Genomic DNA, 11,807 nt, shown 5'->3' on the forward strand with positions numbered 1-11,807 from the left:
ATCGTTTAAAACTTAAATAGTTGATTTTATTTTGTTGAACTTAAGAAACTGACAACAAATAATCTATTTATAATACATTTAATCGATTCATACCTTTTTAAAATTACATTAAGACGTCAAATATTACTCTTAAATTATTGTTTTTTTTTAACTCCAAATTTATGATTTTATTTTTAAAAAATGTTGTTTGTGGAGACAAAAATTAGGTTTAAAAAATAAATTCTCATTGTCCAGGAAATTAAAATCCTTTCTTTTATTCCTCAACCGAAAAGACTGAAAAAGTGGTTTTGAAGACGAATTATCGCTCTTCTTAGACTACAGCTTGTTGTGACACGTATAATATTTTTATATCTTTTGAGAGTCGATATCAAGTCTAATTCAAATATATTTTTCTTTTTCAATTCTTTTAGTCATCTTTTAAATTCTAAACCGTGATGAAAGCTTTTAAATGGACAATATTTCAAATTTAGTAATTAATCATAACAATATTATATAAATGACTTTGAAATAATAATATAAAAAAAATTATTGAAAATGAAATACTATCTTGAAGTAACTAATTGGAAGTTAATTCATGATAATTAATTGGAAGTCAATTCATGACGAGCTTCCACTACATATAAAATTAAAATAAATGCTATAAGATTAAAATAATATAATAAAATGTTGCTTATATGTTTTGAATTGAAGTATAATTGATGATAAGATTTGGAAATATGTTCAGTCTAATTAGTTTGTTTTTAATCTATATTCCTGTGTTGTTTTTTAATCTATATTATATTCCTGTGTTGATATGTGATTGAGTTTTATATATTATTATCGCATTGTAGGTTTTAAAACTTAAAACTTTATAATATGATATTTAGGTCGAACGGTTAGCATTCAAGACCGATAAAGCTATTTATTATAGTAGCGTTCGTTAACCTAGTCAAACCGAGATAATGCTTGTCAACCAAGTCAAACTGCGACAGCGCTCGTTAACTATATGTTATACTTAGTAGAGATCGAACAGTATATACTCAACACCGTTCGGGCACCATTGTGGCCAACCAGGACAAACGGTTCCATTAAAGCTGGGCCACAATTGGCCCAACGCTTATATTATTATTGAGCCTGATGTCCAGGCAGATGATGAAATAATCAAAGATATATGATTAAGGATCTTGATAGACAGTTTATGAGCAACCAACCAGAGTTTAAGGGAAGTCTGTTTATATTTTATTGGACTTCTGTCATTTTAGGGTCCATGAAATAACTTATAAATATGGGATCAAGGCCAACAGTTAGGTAGGTTCCATTCACATTCTACTCACATTATATGCACTCTTCATTGCGTCCAAATACTCAACAGTTACAACAATTCACTGAATATTCTATTGTGAGCAGACGTTAAAAAAGTTAATGATTTTGTTTTATATATTTCAAGTTATTGAGTGAAGATGTATTAAAATATGTAAAAATATATTTTTCATATCAAATTCTTGTATGTACTAATTAAGCTTTTATACATGTATAAAATCAAAAATACTTCAACTATATTAATTTTTGCTATTGGAAAAAATATGTAATCTATTTCCTATTACCTTCTTTACAACCTAAACAATTTACCAATTATGATGTTTCATATCTTTGCAACTTTCTCATTTTTCTTATTAATAACATTATTCCATTCTAAGTTAACTAAATCTTGGTACACACTGTTAGAAACAAATACTAAATTATAAATGCAATATTTGACTTGAAATTTTTTTAGTTATAATGTAATTACTCATAGGAGATCTAATAGTACTAATGAAATCAAGATCATAAATAAACTTAATGATACTTTTAATGACTCATATGGACAACACTTTGTTAGGTTGGGTTTTTTAGGGAACAATATTTAAATTTTATCAAATTTTTAAATAATAAATTTGAATTTTGTAAAAAATAAATACAAAGTAAGTAATATTTTTATTATAAATGTATTAGATAAAAAAATCACATCATTTAATTATCCAATAAATTAAATTGCAAAAATAATAGAGTATAAAAACTTTGGAAATATAACTCATTAATATTATTTATATTATTTTTTGAAAAATATTAATAAACAAAAATTTTCACGCTTTTAAAAAAATATTTATTTTTTAATCTGATTTAATCAATAATATATATATATATATATATATATATATATATATATTTCGATTTGTGTTATATAGAGATAAGTAGCGTATTTAAAAAAATTACATTAATAAAAGTTAAATTGATTTTATTTTAAAAAATATTGATCGAATTCATTAAAAAATTATGCAAAATTCAAATGAATGATAATCTTAAATATAAAAACCAAATCCTTTTAATTTTAAAAAGATAAATAATCATATTATTATACTAGAAACTAAACCAGAGAATGTGATGGAAAAGTGCTACAGACGACTCTAGAATACTTTTTTTCTCTCTCTTAGGTTAGAATAGACTTTTCACAAACCACTTAGTTTAAAGCAAAGACAGAGTTAAACAGTCTGAACAAATTCGTGCTTTTCCCCCACAAAAAACACGTGCTTCAAACAAAAAATTTAAAATTATCATGACGATTATTATTATTATTATAAATCTGAATTTTGAAAATTAAAAAAAATAATTAGGAAGATAAAGACCACATGGTCTCACCCTCTTTCTCAGACCATAGCAGATTCAAGGAACATGCTTGGAAAACTGCCAACCCCGTCCATATTCCCCTTCTCAAACCTCTTCCTTTCGACTACGAACTGAACAAGGATCATCCACCACCCAAAAGAGATCACCTTTACAAACATTCGTCCACTTTCACAGCTTTTCTTGTGAAAATTTCTTGTTGGGCATCTCTTCAAAATGTCAAGTTTCCCCAACACAGTGTCGGAAGGCCGGAGGTTTGGCAAGGCGCCGGAAAAATCCTCTTTTTCTCAGACTTGCAGTCTCTTGAGCCAGTTCTTGAAGGAGAAACGAGCTTCTGGTGATTCCACCCTTGGAATGGGTGGGAAAATGGAACCTAAAGGTATAATCTTTCTTCCTCACGGAATCCTGTTTTGTTACTACTGTTCTTAGCCTGGGTCTGTAAGATTTTATCACCTGGTGTGTTTCCCATCCAATTTTTGTTGTGAGTAGCTTCTCTGTCACAATTGATGGTTTGGTTTGGGAAAATATTTAGCTTAATTGCGTGGAAATAGGTAGAAAGTGTGTGAAATTGCTTGTGATGAGAATTGCTGATGGGGGTGTTGTTTGTTTGGATTTGGAAATTCCAGCTAGTACGAAGGATTTGTTTGGCAGCCTGCAAAACTCAGATGGGGCTTTGAAACTAAGCGCTTCTGCCATGGATTTTCTTCCCCAGCTTGTGGAAAACCCCTGCATTAAGAAGCCTAATCTTAGGTGTGTGCTACAATTTTTGTTCTGTTCATTTTTTTTCGGAATTCTAAGCCATAAGGGATGGATTGGGATGAAAAAGTGGGTTTATTTTTGTTTTTATTTTCTGGGAAATAGTTTAGGGAATGTTCAAAAATAAAAAAATGACCCCAACAGTTTGAGCCTTGTGAAATTACCTGTATACCCATGCTTCCACCAAGTATTCACACAGAAAATTGTAGGAGACACCATGCGCTTGGTTTGGTGATGCCTTTTATATCTTGAAGGGTATGCAAGAATAAATGAACCAATATTTGTGAGGATCTAAATCATCTCTAGGTGATGACGATCTCTGTCATGCAGAATATGTGCTTTTTATGAAAAACAAGTGTATGCAGCTTGAAGTTTTTGGACCATTAGCTTGTGACTAGAATCATGCGGCTGAAAATTGAAGTCTTTATCCCCAATTGTACTAGATCTGTTTAATTTATGGGCATGTGTGTGTTACATCATGATTACTTCATCACATCTGCTAAATTTGTTCGGGTTCATGTACTGATAAAGTTCCTATTATGATTCTCGTACTGTAGATCAGCGGTTCCTGAATCTCCTCAAATGACAATATTCTATGCTGGAAAAATGTTGGTATTCGATGCTTTTCCTCCGGAGAAGGCAACAGAGGTGATGAAGTTGGCCACCAAGCTGGCGTTGGACAGTTCCGGCGGCGAAGAAACTCCCCCGAGTGCTCCGGTTACCACCAAAGAATTGGCTGAGACCAAAGTGCCTCAGACAAACACCTCAGAAGCCCCTAAGCCAGGAAGCCAAGGGGTTGGTTCAGGTCAGTGTCCCCCATCTGTCATGTGAACAAAGGAACCTCTAACGCATGTTCAAAGTTCAGACACTAATTCTAGCTACAACTTATTTTGTCTAAACAGATATGAGGTATCCAAGAAGAGCTTCACTTCTAAAATTTCTTGAGAAAAGAAAAGAAAGGTAATTTAGCTGTTTTCTGTTTCCTACTTTTAATCATTGAAAATGATGATCTGTGCCTTATGATATTGGTTAAAGAAGTGAAAAAGTATGAAGTTTTGATTTCAAAACCAAAAGAACTTATTTTGGAAGGTGATTACTTGAAAATTAGTATAAAACTGGTGAATTCTGGGTATGGCCCTTTATTCATTTGGGTAATTTTTTTTGAAGGTTTTTGTGTTAATAATAATGATTGAATGTTGAAACTTTGTAGGGTTAATGCGAGAGGGCCTTATCAAGTGAACAATCAGAAACCAGAGGGAAACAGTTCAGGTGGTGATCCTGAAGATCAGTCTTCTAAACAGTTTGACCTTAACTTGTAGATGTTTACTTCATCACGAACTTAGGATATACAGGCTCTGGTCAACCAAAAGCACCTAACTACATCAAAGATTGCTGAGGCCTTCATACGAATTTATCATATAATATTATATATATTTGTATGTATTATTATTATTATATTATTTAATCACCTAGGTCCTCTTCTGTGGACCAAACCAGAGATAAATTTTAGATTGATTAGCTTAAGAATGTTTAAAGTTACTACTGAATGCATGATTTTGATAACTTTCGATGATTACAAAGTCGTTTCTACACCTGACCCTGTCTGCATAATTTCATGTGTGGTTGTATCCTACGGGTAAAAATCTTGATTTTTTCATTCCGTCTCTATTTTTTAATTTATTTAAAAGATTATTATTATCATAATTCATCGTGACTCACGGGCCAAATATATAAACTCCATGGTCGGAGTTTGAAAAAAAAAACATTTTTATTTTTATTATTATTTTAGTGTACATGGTTTTCACTGTTGAAAAGCAAGTTCTGGTATGAAGTGATGGATGGTAATAATAAGAAAAAATGAGTTGCGTGAGACAATAATGCAACGTGAAAAATGCGGATAGACACCGACTAAGAAAAATGCAAGTGGTTGTGTTGTGTTTGTCGGTATTATGGTTGGAATGAGGAATAGCACTAACACTCAAACCTTTTCCCCATATGCCTATCCTCTTTTATGCTACTCCAGGGACCAAGCTTCTATCATATATACTATTTTTAGGTACCTCACCCAACAAATTGTTGTTTATTCTCCTATTTTACATTTCTACTTTTTTTTCTTTCAATTTTTTTCTAAGTACAGCTTATTTTCAAGTTTTGTAAAATAATTTACAATAGATATTTTAGATTTGTTATCATCACAGTGAATAGATATTTTAGATCCATGTAATGTAAAATATCATTGTTGGTCTCTCTCCTCCGTAAAGGAAAAATCGGACAAAAGCATGATGCAATTTTGTTCTTAAAATTATCAAAATGTATAATTTTAAGAATGAAAAACGTGTGTAATTTTTGTATGATTTTAAGAAAGTCGTGTTAAGACGAATTTGAATTATTAAATTGATATAACTTTAATTAAAAATAAAAAAAAATTACATTGAATTCATACTAAATTTATATGATTTTAGTTTATATTATAATATACTGAAATTGTATTAAGTCGATACAATTTCAAATTATAACAAGTTTTACAACACACAGAGGTTGTACCAAGTTGCCATCACTTTTCAGAATGAAGTTATACAAAATTGACCCAAATTGTCTTTTCTTGTAAATATTTTTTAAATCTTCATCATTTTGGTAAATTTGAAAAGAAAATTGCACTACTTTTGTGCTTTTGTCAGAAAAATCAGCCGGTAATTATAAAGACATTAAGATGATATATAGACATATTTTTATGCATTGTATTATTATTAAAGGAATTTTAGGTTTTGTTTAATCTTATAAGTAATGTAAGGTTTATATTCATTTATATGTTATAAATTGATTTTTTTTAAATATGAGACTAAATATTAACAAGAATAAATAAAATAATAAACTTAATTAACAAGAATTTCTAGATTGTATTCACTTGAACATAATTTATTATTCAAAAGCAACGATGCAAATAAATTACAAATTTAAATCATGTTTATTATTCAAAAGGAACGATGCAAATGAATTACAAATTTAAATCATGTTTGTTTGAAGTGATTTGGAAAGAATAAAAATCACTAAATAGTACGATCCATTTTTCTTTTATGAACCACTAAAGTGCTTGTATTTGAAGAAAATTGACAAAAATTGTTATCTTTACCCTCATCTAAAGTGTATTTAATTGATTCCATCTTGTAGTAAATTTGGAATTGATTCCAACATGGAGGTAATCAATTCCATTTGCGATTAGAATTAATTATAGCATTAACATACCTGATTCTACATCTTGCATAAGACTTTACTTGAATAAAATATTTTTTAACTTATTTTTTTCTATTCCTTAAAATATTTTTTACCAATAAATATGTTTTTTATAAATATCATTTTATATTGTTATTACTAATAAAAATTTGATAATCATAATTTTTATTCACTAAAACGTTTTTTTTATCTATAATCAAATCTTACAGAAATTTTACGTTCAAATTCATTTCAATCACAATGAATTCTTTCAAAAATACAAAACACAATTTACTTTCAATCCATAAACTCTCACATCGTCAAATCATCTTCGGACACACTCTTACTAATATTATAATTTGTAACTCACATGCCATATTAAAATATAAATTTAACTCTTATTCAATTTTAAAAGCTTACAAAGTCAGACTTGTACATCCCTCTTATATATACTGGAAATTAACTTTATTTTTAATATATTAGAGACGTCAGTACTTTTAATTAATTAGCTATTAATTCTAGGATTTTATAATTGTCGTGGGTACTGCTACAATTATGACCTAAGAGTCAAACTAAAAATACAGTGTGTAGGCACGGGAATAAATCGAAATAATTCCGTACAATGCGAAATTATTAAAATGAATATTTTATTAGCTTTTGAGAAAGAAACATTCACAAGCGTCCACGTTTGACCACATTGCATCTTATTTCACACTCTTTCAAACGCTAAACACTCTTATGTTATGCTAATTTATTATTCAATTTCACGTCTTTTTTATTTTAATAATGTTATCTTTTGTATTGGACTTTTCTTTTTGGTGGCACCTTAGCATTAGATGTGAAAGAAAGAAATAAAGAGTTCAGAAAAAAGAGAAAGAAAATAAAAGTAATACCGAGCGCAAGCATCACATGATTTTTTTTTCCTTATTAATTAATCTTAAGGTTTTTAATCCGTAAATTACGGTATCTTTTACCGTACTTCAGAATTACTCCAGAAATTGTAAGGGTAACGAGTAAAAGATTTAATTCCGTTTTAATTAAAAAAAATTGAGACGTTATATATATATATATATATATATATATAGGGTTTGTTAAGATACGTACGTAGTTTTGTTTAGTTGGTACATTTTAGCAAGATGTATCGAATTTTAGATAACAAAAATACTCTTATATTATTTATTAAGAATATTTGAATAATTTTTATTTTTAAAAATTAAAAAATCAAGAAACCCTCAAACACTTACTCATCTCTCTCTCATCCCTCATTCCTATCAATCATTTCTCTTTCATCTCTCTCACTCTGATAATCTCTCTATATCCCCTACAGTAGCTTTAATATATATGAAGCTATTATATTATAATTTTATTATAAAAATATACTTAACATCATATAATATTGTTCAACCATCCATATAGGTAACATCTCAACAACAAAGAGGTATCTCTATACATGCATTTTCACATGCTAACATGAATGAGGTGATCATTAGAAAATAATAAAATAAACAAAAAAAAAACATATAAGAATGATAAGCTAATGTGCATAAGAATTTTTATACAATGAAAATAAAATTAATCTCACATACATAGTCAATCATACAAATCATTGGTAAAGACAAGCATACCATATACAATGACTTAAGCAAGACTCAATTATCCGATACAAGAATTGATGTGAAATATCAAGTACACTTGTGGTAATCTCTATTGCTCTACATAACCATTTCAATTAATTTCGCTCTACCACACAAGGTTGGTCCATTAACATATTTGGCCAAGATAAATCTCCTAGACCTCTTGCACTCTCACCACATACCACATTTTTCTATACCCGAGCTTGAATGATTATTGGAGCGACAAGATAACCTCCAATATCTAAACTCTCACATCAATGCGTACATTAACAAAACCAAATCCTAATCCTCCTCAGATAAATACCAATCATCCTTAATAACTTATAAGATCATATTAAACATACAAATCATTAAACATGGAAGATTTAAATCCCCTATTAATCCAGCTTAGTGAGATTATCCACTAGCTCAGCAAGTAATGCTTGAAAGCATACTCACCCAATGACTGGATATATTGTCTAGCGATTAGACATCTTGCCTAGTGACACAAGCATTGGAACTCATAGAGATTAAATAACTCATAATTTTCCCAACGAAGAGTTGTCATGTTCAACGACAACCAAGTCAGTGACTTTGGAGTCGCTTAGCAAGAATATCCACGCCCAACAACTGCCAAGTCAATGGCTCTCTGGCATTAGCTTTGCCCTACGACACAGTTTTGCCCCTAGAGAGTCTGCATAGTTCTGTAGATTTATGCTATTTTATGCTACCGATTCAACCTATACCACGTATAAAGTTCAAAATACACCAAATACAAATTATTACACCACATTCATAGGCTCAAATAATCACATTTGCAATACCATATAAACAATATTATCAAATTTCATTATACAACCTAATCATGCAATTTGAGGATTTAACCCCAATTTATCAAGTAAAATTCATCATACACTCAACCATTTAGGAAAATCATAGTACAATGATACAATTAGTAATTTCAACATATATATATAACTTAAAACAGTTTCATTATCTTCCCTTACCCGTGACTCCACTCAAACGACTTTAAAAATACCAAAATGTCTCAAACTTCACATGATGTTTTATTTACACATAAAAACATTACAACAATGATTATGACATACCATCATGACTAATGATCAACATATACTCTCATAAAAGACCAAATGAACATATGCAAGTGAAAAAAGGCTCACATACAACAAAAAAATATTTGACCCTAGAGAAATGGGTAAAATATCAACTTACTTTATTAGAGATTTTAATCCGTCATCCTTGAACAAGTCAAGACTTTTATTTTCAAACAAATGAACAAAGAGGACTCCTATAAAGAAATCAAAAAATTATAGAAAAATGATTTATATAAAAATTGTGTGTTTTATAATAATGAAACAAGTTCATAAAAATATTTATTTATACTAATTAGTCTTTTAATATTAAAATAATAAAGTTTTGTTATTTTTAAACTATTATTAATTTTAAAATAGCATTTTTTAAGTTTATACAAATTGTATAAAAGAAAATAGATTTTAATGTATTGTATTACATTAAATAAATAAAATAATTTTAATTAAATAATATGAAAATTTCAATTACTCTTTCGTTATATTGTAAATCATTACATTTGTATGTCTTAAAATTGAAATATAAATACAAGCTGTTTATTACAATTACTGGAATCGAAAAAACATTTAACATGAATATGTTCACTAGTACAAAAATCGCGTACAACATTAAATATTTTTGGCATTTAACTACGTATTCTCGAACGACGTCATATCAGGAGACCTTAAATTGACATCGAATTTAAAAAATAAATCAATTTTTTTTTTGTTTTTTTAACTAATTGTGATCTTTTTTACAACTTAGGAGACCTGAAAAACATAAAAAAAATTTCAGTTTTTTGGTATTTTATAAAGCAATAACTTTTAACAATTCGACATTAAATTAAGGTCGAATTTTGTCAATATACAACGTTAATCAGTTTTTTTTTGTTTTTTTTAATTAATTGTGATCGTTTTTTACAACTCTACGACACGTGAAAAGCATTAAAAAATTCAGATTTTGGTATTTTATAAAGCAAGAACTATGAACGTGTAGTGTAGTATCAACAACAAACAATAATAACCAACAACAAACTAGTTCAATCAAACAACAACAACAAACTAGTTCAATCAAACAACAACAAACAAGTTCAACAAAAAAAACAACAAACAAGTTCAACAAAAAAAAAACAAAAAACAAGTTGAACAAATAAGTTCTTCAAAACGAAAATGAAAACTAACATTCAAAAGGTGGGTTCGTCGGAATAAAGTGTTGTCACCAGTGACAGAGAAAGCATAATGTGCCTATGAAGGACAAGAACATGAAAATAATCGGTTAAAATAAACGAAAATCATACATAAAGTAATTAATTAACATACATTTGTATCAAATGAAAGAAAAATTACATATGATGGTCGTCAAACTTCATTCGAGTAAAGTTTGAGAAGGGAACAGGGTCTCGAGCGCTAAGATAAAGTAAATAAATTTTCAATCTCCCGCTCAAATTTTTATTGAATTCACTAACGTGTGACATTATACGTTGTTTTTGTACTAGTTACTATCAATATTCGTTTATCACGTTTTAATTTGTAAATATGTATAAAAATTAAGAACATTAAGCTTTATTGTTCCAGTTTTTAGCTTAAAACTTGTTAGATTTTATGTCTTGACTAATAGAAGTTCACATGACTGTACACTATAACATGTGTGGTGTGGCTATATTCTTGAGTGGGTGTTTCAATGGAAATGGGAGAGTGGATAAGGGCTTTTTTTTTATCGATATATTTGTGGAGACACTCATCAACGAAGTCATGGAAAAATCAATTCAGTAGTCTTATTTACATCAACAAACCTATAAAGGAAACAATACGAGAAAATAGTAGTACTTTCCATTCTATATAAATACTAAATATTAATGGGAGTTGAGTTAAAATCACATAAGTAATTAATTTTATAAGATAATATTTTCAAACTAAAATCTTTAAGGTTGAATTTGTAGTTATTGTTTTACTTTCTCAATTTTTAGACTCAAATTTAGATTAGTAAAACAGGCAACAAAAAAAGAGAGCAAGGAGCTTGAGGAAGATTTGTATTATGCTATACCTCATAGTTTCAATCTTTCGCTTTGTAAATTTTGGTTCAATTTTAGTTTCAAAACTTGTTTTAGTTATGGAATGGATGTTATAAATTCATTAGGTATTGAGTGTTTTAATATTTGTTTCTATTGTCATTCCTCTTTTATTTTAGGTTAAGTGGTGAGAATATAAATAAAAGATGTCCTGATGTCAAATATTCCATAAATTTAATAATAAATACACAATCAATTCAATCACCTACTTCATTATCTCAAATTTATATTTATAAATTTTGAAATAAATTTCATAATATCAACAATTTAATGACGGTTTAACTATTAATAATTATATTTTGATGTAAACTAATCACCTTCAAACTTAATTTATTGATTAAAAACGATCATTTAATCTATAAGATCGAGTCATTCGGTCTTTGAGTAGTTAAATAGATGTTTTTCACTATAATACAAACCTACTTTTTATT

The 11,807-nt window shown here is 28.6% G+C and overlaps 1 protein-coding gene across 1 annotated transcript; it reads left to right on the forward strand.

The window, feature by feature from the left end:
* Window positions 1-2,641: 2,641 nt before the first annotated feature.
* LOC108346917 (jasmonate ZIM domain-containing protein 1) lies at window positions 2,642-4,976 on the forward strand. Its single transcript, XM_017585982.2, has 5 exons — window positions 2,642-3,019; window positions 3,267-3,390; window positions 3,954-4,201; window positions 4,299-4,356; window positions 4,607-4,976. The coding sequence occupies exons 1-5, from the start codon at window positions 2,857-2,859 to the stop codon at window positions 4,713-4,715; spliced, it is 702 nt and encodes a 233-aa protein (XP_017441471.1). The 5' UTR covers window positions 2,642-2,856; the 3' UTR covers window positions 4,716-4,976.
* Window positions 4,977-11,807: the final 6,831 nt, after the last annotated feature.

Source organism: Vigna angularis, chromosome 9 (genome assembly GCF_016808095.1).
Source record: "Vigna angularis cultivar LongXiaoDou No.4 chromosome 9, ASM1680809v1, whole genome shotgun sequence".
Classification (NCBI taxonomy): Eukaryota; Viridiplantae; Streptophyta; class Magnoliopsida; order Fabales; family Fabaceae; genus Vigna; species Vigna angularis.